This window comes from Ochlerotatus camptorhynchus, unplaced genomic scaffold (assembly GCF_037179485.1).
Source record: "Ochlerotatus camptorhynchus isolate MF236.1 unplaced genomic scaffold, CSIRO-AGI_Acam_v1.1 ptg000365l, whole genome shotgun sequence".
NCBI classification, from domain to species: Eukaryota; Metazoa; Arthropoda; class Insecta; order Diptera; family Culicidae; genus Ochlerotatus; species Ochlerotatus camptorhynchus.
In genome coordinates this window covers 118,255-135,144 of record NW_027040853.1, presented here as the reverse complement: position 1 = coordinate 135,144, position 16,890 = coordinate 118,255, and the positions used below count along the sequence as shown (strand labels likewise).

Below are 16,890 nucleotides of genomic sequence, written 5' to 3'. Positions count from 1 at the left end.
GATCATAACAACTAAGGCATAATTCTAATTTTCCATTTCTCGATTTTTCTATATAAAAATCGAGATAAAAATAATCCTGAACACCAGGAACCTTGCAAAAGCAGTATAGAATTATTGTTTTTCAACTGTTGATCGAGATTTGAAGCATACGCTCTTTTTGACGTTCTCCTATTCACCACCAGATGTTGAGTCTCGGTTCAGTCTGCGGTCAGTGTTTAAGGGGATTCCCTAACGTCGTCCCACGTCGTTAAGGAAAATAATCAAAACAATTTTATTAGGGTTTCTATCCGTGTATTGGAAGGAAGCTTTGCAGGTTTGATGAAAGTTAAGTTTTAATGCTCATTTTCACGAATTTTATAAATATGAAGCTTGGCAAAATTATCATCATCATGTAGTGGCGACATCTGCGAAGAGCTTTTTCTATAATCTTCCATTTATTATGTCCTTCAAGATGGCCACAAGAAGCCAAGTTTTTTGGCCTATTCTTTGCGGTGATTCAAAATATACAAAAGTTCCTACCATTTCAAACAATCTATGTTGCCAACATTGACAAACAAAAACAATGTGTGGTAGATAAAAACGTAAAACAATAATGACAACTACACGTACACCAATGAGTACAACCTTTTGGGAGATACTCGAGATACTAAATTCAAGAATGTGTTGGTAGCATTTCGAATCAGAAACGCTGCAACAACTTTGCATTACCCATAGTGAAGAGTGCAACAGTGTTGGATATGCGTACAGAGGAGTGAATCCAAATACTCAAGCACGACCTCATCATCAGTAGAAGCAGCAAAAACTGGAAGCAACACGACGATTACGAATGATTATCTGCTGTTTTGCTGTAGGTACGGTATTTCGTTGCGTGAAAAGTTGGTACAAATTAAACCGTGAATACCTATATATTTCTCGTTTTAGTATTATCCACGAGTGAGAACAGTGCATTGTGTATCGAGTGGGAATATTGTTTATTCCCCAGCGAAAAACTACAATCTGAGAGGACTCCGGAAAAAAATCTTGCGAGCACTGACCGTATCAAATTTTTGGATTTGGTAGAGCTTGCTATTAGGTACGTGTCGGGTGAATTTCAGATCAAATTACAATCAAACTTATGCTGGTGAAATTGGTTGAACATTCTAGACACTTGGAAAATTCTCAGGAAACAGGGAAAGTATCCCCTTGTTGAACAACTACGAAGTCGACAAAAAACTTTCCAAAAAAGAACGGGGAAAGTGTGTTGCCTGAACGAGTGTGTAACGTTATAGAGCACGGAGAAGAGGAAGAGTGAATGAGAAATTGCAACAGTCAGTGACTTAATAGCGAGCGAGCGAGCAAGTGAGAGAGCAGTATTAATTCTTTTTTGTGTTGTCATTCGCGACAGGCTGAAGCAGCACTTGAGCAACAACAGCAACAAAAAGGTAAACAAAACAATGCTACTACAGCGCTTTTGTGAATTTTGGTTTTGATAAGCTTGTCGGCTTGTCGGAAATCATTTTTGAAAACGATAGAACGTAACTATTTTATTTAGGAAAATATGTAACCACTCTATGACTGCAGTGGAGCCGATCTTCCTACAAACTATCTAAATTTGTTCTGTTCTAAGTTGGAAACTTGTACAGAAATTAGGTAGATGTAACTAGCACAGTGCATTAAAACTGTTCGTACGCTACATGGTACATGTACTATATAACGATTTTTGTTTTAGGCACCTGCAGAAATCCTGTAACATAATCGTTCTCAATAATATCTGCGATAGTCAGTAAATTATACCAACATTTGAAATAGGCGCAGCAACCAAACGTAAACAATGACTTTAAACAAAAATTTATCAAGAATCAAAAGACATCCAAGCAATCTAATAGGCGAGATGGACCAACTGTGGTCTTAGCCAGTCGAAAGACAACACAAAAAAAAGCAATCTAATAGCGAATTTGTTTATTATTCAGTTTCAACCTGGATCGGGTGTCAAGATTGGGTCTGCTTGTTTGCTGAAAAACGTCAGTTTGCTTGTTTGTTTTTAAAACCTAGCTGCATAACACCAGCATGTGATAGAACAAACTTCATTTATCATTATTCTCGAGAAATTTGCGTTTAAAGTTAATTTTTACATTTGGATGTTCCGCCTGTTGGTCCAGACCGAGACGGTTTTATGACAGGTGGGCAGGAACTCACAGTCTCCCAGTGTTGGTGAGTTTTTTGCCGTTAATGTTCACGAAAAGTTCACTATTTTGCTATACAGAAATTCAAAACAAAAATTTTATCTGCGGATTTGAACAGTTTTTGACCTGTTTTATACTACCAGAAGGTGTATGCTGGTCACAAATGCCGTGCCAAACTGATTTCCTACTCAATTAATCAATCTTTGATGTGAAATTCGCTAATAAACACGAGGCGCATTTCTTATAGCAAACATGCCATAACAAAATGGGCATGGTTCATTTAAGTAAACAAACTAACACTTCTTCCGACTGTTACACCTATGTATTAGCCGTCTCGGGTCCAGACGTTATATAAATGTCATTGCCTTGCACCGACGATCATCTTGACTGACCAGCCCTGTTCACAGTGGGGTCCTGGGGTGCACTCAAAAAATAAATCACATTTTCGATTGAAAATATACATGTGAATTCCACATAATTGAGAATCGCACCTCAGAATCACATGAATCTTATGTGTCCAATGAAGTCTATCTGACTTATCATATAGAATTCATGTGATCACATGAATGTTATGTGGAATTTAGTTAAAAACATTAATTTTGTTAATGAAAAAATATGTGCATTCCCAATAGCAAGGTTGCAAATACTCATTTCAGCTAAAATAATATTTTTCGGAATAATAAAACCAAAAGATGGTATGATGACATGTTTTACTTGTAACTTACAAAAAAGTTTACAAAGTATGCGTTTGAAACATAAAACCTGTAAATTTTGCTTTCTATGAGTCACAATCTGCGATTTGCTGATCGCTGAGTGAGTGAGTGAGTGTGTGAAAAATCGCTGATTGTGACTCTCATGAAGTGAAATAAACAGGTTGAATATGTCAAAGACATTCTTTGTAACCTCTTCTTGTATCTTACCTATTCAAAATATGATCAGAGCATCTAATTATTTCATAATTAAAAAAAAAAAACATTGTTTTAGCAGAAATGAGTATTTGCAACCTTGCCCAATAGAAATTATATGAAAACTTTTTTTCAGTAACAGATGTGACTAACTTTCATGTTAGGCTCTAAAATAGGAAATTATATTCCCTATAGAATCATTTTCTATAGTTTCATTACTATCGCTTGAATAGTGTACTGGTAGTTTGAAGCTAAAGTTGAAAGATCAGTGTTTAAAAAAATATTTTGTTTTGAATATTGATAACTTCATTGTACTTTAACATAGAAAAATTTGTATATTATCTTATATAGAATATATGAATCAACCGGGATATTAACATGCTGGACTCTAAAGAATTATGGATTATGGATCCCCCGGCGGTTTTCCTGGTTTCGGTAGCAACACTACTTCTGTATCTTCCAGCTATCAGGGAAGTGATCATCGTCCAGGTATTTCTGCAGCATAATTCTGAACATTTCCGGGGACGCCTGGATCGCAGCTTTCAACGCCACGTTGAGGATTCCATTAGAACCGGGAGTTTTCTTCATCTTCATTCCTTTCGCCACTACTACGAGTTCCTCGTTGGAGACTTCGACATTATATCCCTCTCTTTGGTCGTGCGTCGGGAAAAGTCCTTCCACGACAACTTTCAGCTTCTCTAGGCACATTTCAGCGAACATCGTTGGACCTCTGATCTTCGCCATCACTACTCGATATGCGTCACCCCAGAGATTGGCATCAGCGTCTCGACACAGCTCCTTAAAACAGTTTGACTTGCTCTGCTTTATCTCTCGTTTAGGTGCAGCCCTGGCCGCTCGAAACACTCCTCTACGTTATGTTCTTGCTCTCTGAACACGTCTTCTGGCTCTGAGCCAACTAGCGCGGAGGGTGCTAACTGCTAAGTGCCACGTTCCACCAATAAGCTGGACGCCGTATGTTCTTTGACTACAGTTTCCTAGGCATGGTCATGTCACATGCTCTCCCTAACGTTTCTGTCAGCTCGTCCGCGTTGAGATCCGCGGGGCCCCTGGCCACACGGAGTGCTTCAACGAAAAAATCCTTGTCGAAGGTCATCGTCTTCCACTTCCGGTCGCAAGCTCTCGTCCTCCGTACTGCCACGGTATTCCGTTGGTCGATGTCATATCGGATCGCCTGGTGGTCGTACACTTCAATTCATGTTTGCCACCAGCGACTGCAGAAAGTGCCGTCGGTAATGGATTCCCGGCTGTCTCTGCGAAAAGTGCTGCTGGTGCCTTCGTTGGACAGCATAGCTTCAAGCTTTGCCAGAGCTTCCAGCAGACTGTGCCCTCTTGCAATGGAACATATGCTTCCCCACTCCACTGGCCAAGCATTGAAGTCTCCTCCGATGACTGCCGGTCTTCGTCCGATCAGCTCTTTGGTAAATCCATCCAGCATCTCATGGAACTGCTCCATAGTCCATCTGGGGGGTACATATGAAGATTCTGTTAATTTTGGCGATCACGAAACCTTCGTATGAGCTCGCAACCACTTCTTGAATAGGGTATCTGTCCATAACTTGTATAGCCGCCATCCCAGCTCTATCCGCCACTCAGTTACCGTTATCGGAAGGGACTCGATACGGTTCCGCAGTGATTTCAACGTCGCACTTTGATTTTGTTGTCGACTGCCAGAACAGTTGCTGAGCAGTGTCGCAATGATTGAGGTTTATTTGGGCTACCTCCATTACTGTTGGTCTGCCATCGCCTTTTTGTATGCTAGGCATTTGAAGCCTCCCGTCGTATGATCGTTACCGTCCTTTTTTCAGAGCAAACACCGCGATTGCTTCGTGCAGCCTCTTTCAATATGACATTTCTCCCCGCAATTCCTGCGCAGATCAGATCTATCAGGGCCATTGCAGTTCCTTACCGGCATCGCTCCAGTTGCTTGGTAATCCGAGGAGTGGCTTTCAGCGAGCACACTGACCACCCAACCTTGACCTTGCCCAACTCCAACAGCTTATCGTAGCTCAAAGAGCATCTCGCCTTTTTGGGTGCGCCTGGTTTTCACCACGTTCTCTCCTAGTTGCTTTAACTCCGGATCCTCTCGATCCTTAAGGAGGAGTGCTGCATACGACGTTTTGTCTTTTGCCTCGACGATCAGAGCATCGCCCTTACTTCGCTCCCGACGAGGCCTGGGTTTCTCCTTCTTCTGTTCGTCACTTCTTTTTCTTTCTGTTTTTTCCACTTCTCCTTCGGCTTCTCGACGGTACGCCATCCCTCCTCCCTGTTGTCTTCCTTGTCGTTCTTGACTATTTTTAACTCCTTCCTCTCCTGGCGTTTCCCTTTTCCTCTTCTCCGAGCGTGGATTTTGAGGTCCCTTCGGCGTCTCCTGTGCTTCAGCTGCTGCTTTCTTCTTTACCTCGATCAGTGCCCTTTCGGCAGTCACGGATCTCGTTCTCAGCGTATCCTGTTCACGTTCGGCAGCAATAATGGCGGATTTAATGCCCGTCACCATTTCCTTTATTGGCTTGTGAACGTTGCTCTTATCTTTGACGAAGTCATGGAGTTCATTGAACCTCCTCCTGACCTCCATCAATTTGGTCTTCCCAAACAGCAATTCTTCTTGGGGTGTGCTACTGCTGGATTTCGGTGTGAACATCTCAGTGCCTACATTTCAAAGGGGCGTAATTGCATTTGTAAACAATGACTTTAACCGTCAATTTCTCGCAAATAAAAGCAAATAAAAAATGTTGGCGGTGGGGTAAACAGGAGTTTACTTTCAAATAATTTTCAATTACTCTCGTTTAGTTGTGATTTGGCATTAACAAGTCGTTTTAGATTTTATTAAAAAAAAAGAAATAAATAAAAGTGTGGTTGTTATAGTATAGAGGTACTTCAAATTATCCATTATCAATTTTGTTTTTTTTTTTCATTGTTTGAATTTGGTTCTTGCGCATTTTTCGCGTTTTTGTTTTGTATGGATTTCGGCGGATGTGTTTTCGGAGTTGGGTTTCTTTGTTCAATATTTTTTCATTTGTCTTTTTTTTTTTGGGTTTCGGAATTTACGCGTTTTTGAAATTGAACTTTTACTTTTGAGCGGTTGAATCCGGTGTACTTTCAATACGAATTCTTTGCGGTCAATACTTATTGCTGATAGCTGATGTCTCGTACTTACATGTTCTCGATTTTGTAATCGCACAGCCACATTGACCTAGTGAGAACCATAGCTCGTGTTTGCTGTCAGTATTGTGTATTACATGGAGAGCCCAATGAGATAATAACCTCAGTTGATAAACTCGAAAAAGTTCAACCACTTTTCCCATAAATGTTTCCTCCACCTTCCTTGATGGTGCTTTGATTGAATACCAGTTTAAATATCGAGTTAGGGACGGTTGAACTGCATCGTATTTGCTTTTCAAGAGTGTCGTCCGCTATATCTAGATTTCTACGGAGTTGGTAGCAAAACGGTCTTCGTTTCTAACCACATATTTGTTTCGTTTATTACAGATATTTTGCAAAGGTCACTGTGGTCAACCGGATCGTATGGTATTGAATGAGTACGACGAGCCATGGAGGATTTGGACGCACAAAACGAGTCGGAGGACCATCCCCGCGTGATCATACATGTGGATATGGACTATTTCTACGCACAGGTTGAAGAGATACTAGATCCTAGCCTGAGGGATAAACCGGTTGGAATCAAGCAACGTTTCAATGTGGTTACTTCCAACTACATTGCAAGAGAGTACGGCATCAAGAAGCTGATGCTGATTAATGAGGCCAAGAAATTGTGCCCAGATCTGGTGCTCGTCAACGGGGAAGATTTAACAAAATATAAACAAATGTCCTGCAAAATAAACGAGATTATGCACAAATTTACTCCGAACGTTGAGAAGCTTGGATTGGACGAGAACTATTTGGACGTGACAAAGGAGATCAACGAACAGTTGGAGCAGGGCGAAAATTTGGATAAACTTCAGCGCGTGGAAGGATTTATACATCCACCACTGGAAGACCCAGGACTAACAGACCGCGAGGCATTCCGTAGAGCATGTAGTTGTGGCTGTGATCGAAGGTTGATCCTAGCATCCCACCTAGCCAAACAAATCCGTGATCGTATTTTTTGCGAACTTGGTTTGAAATGCTGCGCAGGAATCGCTCATAACAAGTTGTTGGCGAAGTTGGTTGGCAATGTGCACAAGCAAAATAAACAAACGGTGTTACTTCCCAACTGTACAGCGAGCTTCGTAGGGTCACTGGGAGCGGTCAAAAGTTTAACCGGAATCGGTGAAAAAACAGCTCAAATTTTAGAAGAATGTGGTATAAAGACTGTTCGTGAACTACAGGAAGCTTCGTTTCAACAGCTATCGACACGTTTAGGTTACGAACAATCGAGCAAATTAAAGGAAATGTCATTTGGTAAAGACGATACTCCAGTAAAGCAAACGGGAAAACCAAAATCAGTTGGTTTGGAAGACTCTTGTCCTGCGATTTCCATTCGTGCTGATGCTGAGGACAAGTTTCGACATCTTTTGGTGCGGTTAGTGAAAAATATAGCCGATGATGGCCGCATTCCTATTGCAATTAAGGTAACCGTCCGAAAACATGACTCTGTGAAGAAAACGAGCCACCGTGAGTGTAAGCAGGATAAAATACTACCCTCCTACTTTCGACACAAAGACGGAAAACTTATATTGGCCGATGGTGCTCAGGATAAAATTCTTGTCGTTGTGATGAAGGTGTTTGAACGGATGGTCGATCTTCGGCAACCGTTTAACATAACTTTATTGGGCCTTTCGTTTTTTAAATTCCAAGAACGTAAAGCAGGATCTAAATCGATAGCGAACTTTCTTATCAAGAAGTCCGACATTGAGGTGCAGTCGATTACAAACCTCAGCAACGAATCGCTCACATTAAGTGATAGTTTCACCTCAAACCGGTCCCTACCCATCGCTATGGATTGTGATCCATCATCGAGCGCTGGTATGTCAGATACCGCTTCGGTAGCTTCACTGTCCGGCTCGGAATCAGATGTTGAACCGTCACCTAAAAAGTGTCGGCGTTTGGCGACATTCCTCGCTCGAAAGAACAGTAGTCTTCTAACAGCCTGTGAAGATGATTCTGCATCTCCCAGTAAGTTGCGTGTAGCTGACCTTCGACTAAACTCAAAAGAGTACGATCAAGAGCCTTCCAATGCAACAAACATTCCATCCGGTTCAAAATCTACAGGATTTTTCAAAAATCATCTGTCCACGTCCACGCCGACAAAACCATCTTCACTTGCAGAATCGTCATCGTTATCGTTAGGTACGCTTAGTGACGGCAGCTCAAAGACATGCACCGAAAATAACCTGCCATCTAATGTCGACCCGGATGTGTTCAGTGCATTACCCTTGGAAGTGCAGAAGGAGTTACTGGAAAACTGGCGAATATCTAATCCTGCATCCTCTAGCACATCGATAGCTAACAGCGCTAGCTCGAGCTCGAAAAATACGCTCCATCGGTACTTTGTAAAGAACGCATAGCGATGCTCTCTCACAACAAAAACGGCTTAATATTATGTTTATTTATTAACGATATGAAAGAATAGTTTTTTTCTGTTACTACAATCAATGAGTTTGGCTGTAAATATTACTATTACAATTATGATCCATTATCCTTTATGATGTCCAGTTTTTGAGTATTTCTCAAAATAAAAATGCTATCTTAGTATCAAACACGAAACTATTCTCAACAACAGGAAGACATTCAAAAAATAGTGATGAAATAAATATAGAAACTTACATTGTTAACAACATAACAGTGATTTTTTTTACTGAGATATGAGAAGAACAATAAAATAAAGATCAACTCTTGTCCACTCGAACGTAACAAATGTTGAATATTGATTTGTGTTAATTGTGACTGACATTCGAGGGAATTGTAATGGTATATTTAAGGCGGTTCCGTGTCGACTTCACTGCTAAAAGAAATAAGTTTCGAAAATTAGCTGCGCCGGTGGTGTAGTGGTAAGCGTGATTGCCTCTCACCCCAGCAGGCCTGGGTATGATCTGAGGCATAACATCTCTGATCACGCTTTCCTTCGGAAGAGAAGTAAAGCCGTTGGTCCCCGGTTCATGAGTTGATGGGTCGATAGGTAGGGTCCAGGTGTGGGAGCTGCCTTCCTGGCGTCGGTAGCATTGGTGCTCAGCACGGAAAACAAATCCAAAAAAAAAAAAAAAGTTTCGTAAATTTCGATTTTTTTGTTTTCGAAAATAATTGGTTGTACAGTTATAGTGTCTGTTCCTTGTTCCTAGCACAGTCCACTTTTGAATTCCATACTTTTCTATTATTTCTGAATACAGTTTATTGTTGTCTACCCCAAATGCAAAAAGTGCAGCAATCAAGCCCCGCTTCTTTCGAAAACGATCTCAATAATAATAATAGTACCATAATGTTTCCAATCACCACTCATTTTTTATTACTAAAGCTAAATAAAAAAAAAGTTGGATACACCAATATCCCTGTTTTGAAACGATCGGATACGTCATGAAATAAAAAAAAGGATAATTCTAGATAGAGCTGGAATTAGGGCGTAACAGCTTTTGTAAACAATGACTTCTATCGATGATTTCTAGGAATCCAAGGCACGTCCACGCAGACCAACCTAACCACCGGATAGGGAAAATCTTTCCCTACCCGATGAGGATGTTGGTTTGCGTAGGCGAGCCTTGAATTTCTAGAAATCACCAAGAGAAGCCATTGTTTACAAAAGCTGTTAGGCCCTAATTCCAGCTCTATCTAGAATTCTCGTGTCACTTTTCATATACATAGACCAATCCTACATTGATCGATTGTCTTATCGACTCTCTGTTTTGTAAATAACTCGGCTACAAAAACATTTTTGTCGTAGGGTTAAAGGATGACTTTGGCATCCATTGACTGTTTTGACAAAAAAAAAATATATACATTAATTTCACTGTATTTTCTCACCAGAACTTCGCTGAATATATTCAAAAGATTCCTTCAGCTTCAATCTGGTTACATTTTTACGACTGAGCAAACTTGTTATGCCAGGTTTTTCTTCGGCTTAACTTCTTTAAATCAGTGTTTCGCCAGCCCCCTACAATTCGTTTAGATTACTCGTGTTTTCAAGCTGAACATTGCATTAGGTTCTAAGTAACATTGACAGATTCCTATCATCGACTTTCTCTTTGTATCAGACATTCCCAGGTATTTTCAGCACACAGTTCGATAATAGAAGCTTTTATCTAGCATCTAATACGACAAACATAACAAGAAACGATTATGTGAACGATGTGAAGTGATTATTAAACGAAAGAGAAAGTCGGTGAAGAGTATCGATCAATGTTAGTTTAGACCTAATGCAATGGTCAGCTTGTTTTGCTCGTGAGCAAATAATCTGATGCAAAAATGGTGAATATATCACTGTTTATTGACGCGTATGATGGAGATGGGCTTCATATGACGAAGCAGTGCAACACCCTCCTCCTATTTGCGAGTTGTGTATGCTCTGTCACTAGTAAGGTGACGAAAGTGTGAGTGAGTCTCCGAGCAAATCAAACGGATAATAATGTCATCCGACTCACAGAATAGTTCTTAGGGGTAAGAGGGGCATAGTGAGCATCCCGTGCACCAGCTTGGACTTCCGGCCGTTCGGAACAAATTTATTGGTGGTAGGATCAAGATCATAATGATATTGAACTTACTACCAGTTGATTTGTTTCATGCAGCTAGAGATCCAGGGCCAAACTGTGGGATGCTCAATATGCCCCACCTGTTCACTATGCCGATCCTCCCCCTACATCAAAAATTAAATGGGGTTTATTTGTTTAGTTCTAAAATGGGGTTTCGGATATACATTAACGATGGCCACAATTTACTTCTCAGAAAGTATTATTAGGTACCGTAAAATCATACAATTGTTGTGAGTTTTGTGAAATTACTTTATAATAGATCTGTTCAATGAATGTTTATTGTAGTTACATGCTCGTTTCTGCTTTACTGAGCCATGTTAACAAATCTGATAAATGAAACATCCTGGAAATAGTTATATTTTTATCGTTGAACGGACCTAATCTAGGCTGATGGACAAATAATCTTTCCAGATTACCCACGAATTAATGTTTAGTATCCAAAACATTTTTAAATAATCGGTAAACTTCTTCACCAATGAAACACAAAAAAAAAAATGCCGACCATTTGGATCCTTTCGTCGTTTTAGTATCTTCCTTTGCGACCATTATCGTTACGTTCGGGTCCCTTACGGTCACGGCTTCTCGATCGACGACGATCACGAGGAGACCGATCACGACCTCCTCCTCCACCACCACCTCCACCAGCTCCACCTCCTCCTCCTCCGCCTCCACCACCACCACCTCCTCCTCCTCCTCCTCCACGTTTTGGCGAACGGGAGCGCGATTTGGAACGTCCACGCCGTCTTGAATACAAATATCTTCGCAGTTCGCGAGAAATTGGTTTCAGATGCATAAAGTTGCAAAATCCCGAACGGGTACATTCACCCATTTCGTACTGACGACAGCAAGCTTCGCGGAAATCTGTCACCGGCGAAAGTTCCGAATAGACAGGACGTCCTCCAAACCAACGGTTGTTAAGATCTTTAGCCGCTCGTTCAGCATCTTCTTCGCGGCGGAATTTTATGTACACATTTCCAACCAAATGATCTCCCAGATTGTCGCAAACATTCATCTCTTCAATTTCACCATACTTGTCCTCGCATTCGACGAAAACGTCCTCGAAGAAATTGTCGTAATGTTCCTGCATTTCTTCATCCGAAACGTTCGCTACCACTAAAATCACAATAAAGCATTCTTAGAAATAATCCTGGCAACACTGAGCGTTTCATTCGGCGGCATACTTACAATGACTACCATCAGCAGATTTAGCCGAATTCTGAGGATTCACATACAAATTCTGTAACAAACATGTTTGTGAGAACGTAGGTTTATTATGAATCCGCGAACAACGATCCCCATGACGGCATGCTCCAATCTTGAAGTAAAACGAACAGTTGACCCTGCAAAGAACGAAAATTTCAAACAACCATGAGAGGCATGTGAAAATCAGTTCTTCTGATATATTATCAAATTTACGCTACTTACTTATCTTTTTCCGTGCCAAAAATGGAGGCCAGATATTCAGCCATCGTTCATTGATGTATTTTCGCGGTTATCTGATCTATTAAGATCGTTTCAATGTTTTTTGAACTTCCGCAGTAACAACCAAGCGAATTTTTCTGGAAGCAGAGTAAAAATGGCGAACTGACTCCCCGATCCGACAGTAGTTGTTGTCAATTTTACAGGGTGATGGTGATGTGAGAGAATAACGATGGCGAACGCCCTTCAGAAAAAAAAAACTACAGTATCCCCCCGCTAATCCGACAAATTTGTGGCCGGATTAGCGGGGTTGCGAATTGCGTTTTTAACCCGCATAAACGCGAACCATCACATGACCTTACCGATAATGGTTATAAATTGTTTATAATCCCTGCTAAACTTCAACTGAAATGGTTATGGAACTTTACATGAACGTTTAATGATAAAGTTTTAACCTTAAGTATTATAGTTTTTTGGAAGTGGACCTTACAAATAATGGGTTGTTAAGAACCATTACCATTCAAAATTCTTGTTTTCTCCATACATTTTCGGAAAGAGAACTATATTAGAACGTTTTTACTTATGGTTTGAGAACATTAATGGTTATGGTTATGGTAGTCAGTAAGGTCCATTAATGGTTTTGTATTATCGCTCAACTTTACGTGAAATATATCGTGAATTGGTAATCAGTAATTTACAGGCAACCAATTCGCGATATATTCCACATAAAGTTGATCGATGTTACAAAACCATTCATGGACCTTACTGGTTACCATAACCATTACCATTAATGTTCTCAAACCATAAGTTAAAAGGTTTTAGTATAGTTTTCTTTCCGAAAATGTATGGAGAAAACAAGAATTTTGAATGGTAATGGTTCTTAACAACCCATTATTTGTAAGGTCCACTTCCAAAAAACTATAATACTTAAGGTTAAAACTTTATCATTAAACGTTCATGTAAAGTTCCATAACCATTTCAGTTGAAGTTTAGCAGGGATTATAAACAATTTATAACCATTATCGGTAAGGTCAATTTATGGTTCGCGCTTATGCGGGAAGGGTATCAATGAAAATGCATATTCGTAATCTGCATTAAAAATGGAACCCAAACCCAAAATTTCATCAATTTTGGTACACTCGAACTATTTTAAATAAGTACGAATAAATTTGCAAAATTCACCTTATTAGCGCCCCTCGGTGTAACCTTTGTATGAGAGCGAGCTGTCCGTTGCACAGTTTAGTGTCAAACAGTGATGTTTTGTTTGCTTTAAATCTTGATTGTACGTTCGAAAAAAAAAAATATCGATGTGCTCAGAAAACGAAGCTTTTGAGATGATATAAAAACCGATATATTTTTCAAAATTAAAGATGATTTTTTTTTGCTGTTAGAAATGTCATTCGAAAAAACAAAAATAAACAACAAAACAAAAACAAACTTATCGGAGGCTCGGTAATAATAATATAGTTTGCCAAGGTAGTTTGTTTGAATCCGCTCCTCCCTTATACTAGACTATACATTTTATTCGATTGTTTTCAACCGCATTTGTAGTAAAATAGAAAGCTGCGCACCGATAGTTTTTTTGCTGGCAATATTTTGCAGCTGTAAATACCATTATCGTGGTATTCTTTTTACATCCGAAAGTTTTGATAAAAGCCATTTGTAAACAATAACAAATCACCATTTCCACTTCGCTTTATTTTGGATGTAGGAAATTTGTACTTTTCATTTCAAAATAATCTATTTTCATTCGTATATTGCAGTCGGAAGTAAAGTTATCCACTTCAATAAGGAGCAGCATCATTTTGTTGATCGTTACGAAACAAACACCTCCCGGTCTGTCTGTGGAATGTACCGGAACAAAATACCTGCATTGGCGTGTGGAATGAACGGGAGATACGATTTGATAATTTTATGCTAATTGATAGGAGAAACCTGCACAAATAAAATTCCACACATTTTTATTGACGAATTTCGATATGAAATTCCACACATAAACAGAATCCACCCAGAATCACACATAAAATTTATGAGTCAAATGAATAGTACGTGTGGTTATACATGGCTTTTATGTGTACACATATTAAGTATGTGTCCGACACATAGATATTATTTGTTGATCACATTGCAAAAAATCATGTGTGGGACACATAAAAACAATGTTTGAAATTTTATCAGTGTGGTGCAGTGCGAGTGTCCGTTTTTGTTTAGCTGGGTTAGGTGCGGAATAAGGTCCAAATCATAAGAGTATAGTCTATCTATATATAATAAAGATAGCAAGCGATTAAATCCAGAGGTTAATTGAAAAACAAAAATCATCACAAAGATGAGGTAAAACCATAGAGGTAACTCCATAGAGGTAACTCTAAGACCACTGGGTCCCGAAGAAAATCATTATTATTTTTGGCTCACTCAGTACCAGAACAACGGTCCCAAGCAGTCCCAAGCTATTTTACTCACCCCTGCATGTTCTGATGTTCTGATGTTATCTGTCAAACTTTCATAGCGAATCAAAACAAACATAGTGTAGTAATAGAATTTCAACTAGAATAGGGTACGTTAATCGTTTGCTTAGGACCAATAGGCTACTAAAGTGGTGAGCCAATTTAAAATCGTTAGTTTCGTATTGATTGTTGGTAAAACGGAGGGGCAATCCATTGCTCTCGAGAATGAATCGAAAATATGTGAATGAAAAAAATGCAAAAAATTCATCATTACTCGTCATTACTCAAAAAAATACAAAATCCGGAAAATTCACATTCGACGAATAATAAAAATACGAGGGGGGTGACACATCTAAATCTCAAGTTTAGATGGTCATCAAATCTCACACTAGCGAATCAATCTTCGAACAATCTTCTTTCATTTGTCGCATCTACTTGCATCGATCATAAATTTTTTGCAGGAAATCTTTAGAATCGTCATAAATTTTCTTTCTATCTACTCAGCGTGCGCGCAGCTAGCCACAGCAAAACACAATCTTTTTTGCATCGTAGATAGAGTCGTCCCCCTCGTAAAAATACACGATAATTAGTCATTTGCACAAACAGTTCGAACATATGTACAATGTATGAATTCGAGAAATTTGCGTAAATCTATTATTTTAAATTTTAATCCGAATGATGCCACAAAGACAGACCAGCTGGGAGCCCGGCCACGCAACCGAGCATTGAAGCTGCGTTCTTCATGCGTGACGGTAGGACTAACTGTCAACAATGACAAAAGGAACGACGAACAATGATATACGGGCAGACGCCAATGAAACTATTAATATAACGTGTTCTAAGAGAAAATATTGAATTTACTAGTGAAATTTGTTGGATACTGGAATTGAAATATTACCGGTTTATTGCAAATAAATAGAAATTTGGAATAGGTAATATTTAGGTATTAACGTAAAAATATTACTCAATTACTGAATATGTTTAGGTCCAGGACCATCTGTAAAGCATAGTTGAAGTGAGCAGTGGATTCGAGTAATTGCACAGCAAAAAAAAATGTAATATCGATCAACGTAATTCAAGCTGATGTATGAAATAATGATGTAATAGCAAAAAGCAGATACAATATAACATCTATGGATGTAATTTTGTTCGCAAAATCGATGTACATCGTACAATGTGATATTACACAACCGATGGATTGACCTGGTTGCAGCAGTTTCGATGTAATATTCAACAACTTTTTTTGCTGTGTGGGCTACTGAATCGTAAGTAAGGTTATGGAGGAAATTAACAGTTTATTAATTATTGTACACCTATTTTAGTTTTGAAACAACCGATAATAAAGCTGTCGAAAGTCAGAACAAGCTCAAACGGATACCCTGCTCTCTCTGATAACATTCTTCAAAAGATTCAAATTCAACAATGAGCGAAGGAGGAAACTCTTCCCAGGGAACACCGGAGGTGGACGCTTCAATGCTCGGCTGTGTGGCCTGCGACCGTCCCAATTCAGCCGACAACTTTGTCAGTTGTGATCGTTGTGAGGGCTGGTGGCATATGTCCTGTGCTGGGGTAACGGACTCTATAGAAGATTGTGAGTGGGTGTGCATCAAGTGCCTCCCTGTTCCTGCTCCGTCGATATCCGTCACTTCTACTTCTTCCGCGCGTCAAGCCAGACTGCAACTGGAACTGCGGCGGCTTACTGAAATGCGTGAGCTCGAGAGAATGGCCATGAATGTGGAACTCGAGCGCAAGTTCTTAGAACGGAAGTACCAGATGATGGAGAAATCCTTGCAGGAGGAAGAAGATGATCTACAAAGTGCTCGTAGTCACACCATTAGGCAAGAAGACATGAAACGGGCTAAGGACATCGAAGATTGGGTCGAGAAACAAACCTGCTGATTTGGAAGAGTCTGGTTCGATTAGAAGCCTTTCAGTGAAGTTGATGGTGAAAAAGTTAGAGAAGACGAAAATTAATCCCGGATCTGGTACTCATTCCAGGAAATCACCAGCCGTTATTGGTAATTCGGCCGATATCAGAGTAGGAACCAGAATTCAACTATCACCACCTCCGGAGAACAAGGTTCGATGGATCTAGGAAAGAGAAAGGAATTGTTGCAACCCCCAGAAGACAAACCGTCTGATCTAACGTTCGAGCAAATTGCAGCTTTGCAGGACCATCTAGCGAGGTGCAAAATGCAGCTACAGCCAACGGCAAGTGATCCGAATCCGTACGGAATGTTGAAACCATGCGAGCCGGACGTCA

The 16,890-nt window shown here is 39.9% G+C and overlaps 2 protein-coding genes across 6 annotated transcripts; one reads left to right on the top strand and one right to left on the bottom strand.

The window, feature by feature from the left end:
* The first annotated feature begins 743 nt into the window (after nt 1-743).
* On the top strand, nt 744-8,915 carry PolI (DNA polymerase iota). Of its 3 annotated transcripts, none has more exons than XM_065232206.1 (4): nt 744-847; nt 922-1,072; nt 1,144-1,421; nt 6,575-8,915. In XM_065232206.1, exon 4 carries the CDS (start codon nt 6,637-6,639, stop codon nt 8,590-8,592), a length of 1,956 nt encoding a protein of 651 aa, XP_065088278.1. In that variant the 5' UTR covers nt 744-847; nt 922-1,072; nt 1,144-1,421; nt 6,575-6,636; the 3' UTR covers nt 8,593-8,915. The 3 variants fall into 3 exon arrangements, with proteins under 3 accessions (XP_065088278.1, XP_065088277.1, XP_065088279.1); XM_065232205.1 differs by having other exon boundaries at nt 744-851; XM_065232207.1 differs by lacking the exon at nt 1,144-1,421 and having other exon boundaries at nt 744-851.
* A 2,030-nt stretch (nt 8,916-10,945) lies between these two features.
* On the bottom strand, nt 10,946-12,360 carry LOC135709820 (splicing factor U2af 38 kDa subunit-like). Of its 3 annotated transcripts, none has more exons than XM_065232229.1 (4): nt 12,190-12,360; nt 11,950-12,104; nt 11,440-11,877; nt 10,946-11,388 (listed from the first exon to the last, which is right to left on the bottom strand). In XM_065232229.1, the coding sequence occupies exons 1-4, from the start codon at nt 12,231-12,233 to the stop codon at nt 11,288-11,290; spliced, it is 738 nt and encodes a 245-aa protein (XP_065088301.1). In that variant the 5' UTR covers nt 12,234-12,360; the 3' UTR covers nt 10,946-11,287. The 3 variants fall into 3 exon arrangements, with proteins under 3 accessions (XP_065088301.1, XP_065088303.1, XP_065088302.1); XM_065232231.1 differs by having other exon boundaries at nt 10,946-11,385; XM_065232230.1 differs by having other exon boundaries at nt 11,443-11,877.
* Nucleotides 12,361-16,890: the final 4,530 nt, after the last annotated feature.

Excerpts from the sequence above, each read along its gene's own strand:
- PolI (XM_065232206.1), top strand. The coding sequence starts at position 6,637 with ATGGAGGATTTGGACGCACAAAACGAGTCGGAGGACCATCCCCGCGTG.
- LOC135709820 (XM_065232229.1), bottom strand. The coding sequence starts at position 12,233 with ATGGCTGAATATCTGGCCTCCATTTTTGGCACGGAAAAAGATAA. Across the intron at positions 12,105-12,189 it reads TTTGGCACGGAAAAAGATAA|GGTCAACTGTTCGTTTTACT; the intron begins GTAAGTAGCGTA and ends CGTTCTTTGCAG. Across the intron at positions 11,389-11,439 it reads AGGAGGAGGAGGAGGTGGTG|GAGGAGGTCGTGATCGGTCT; the intron begins GTGGTGGAGGCG and ends GTGGTGGTGGAG.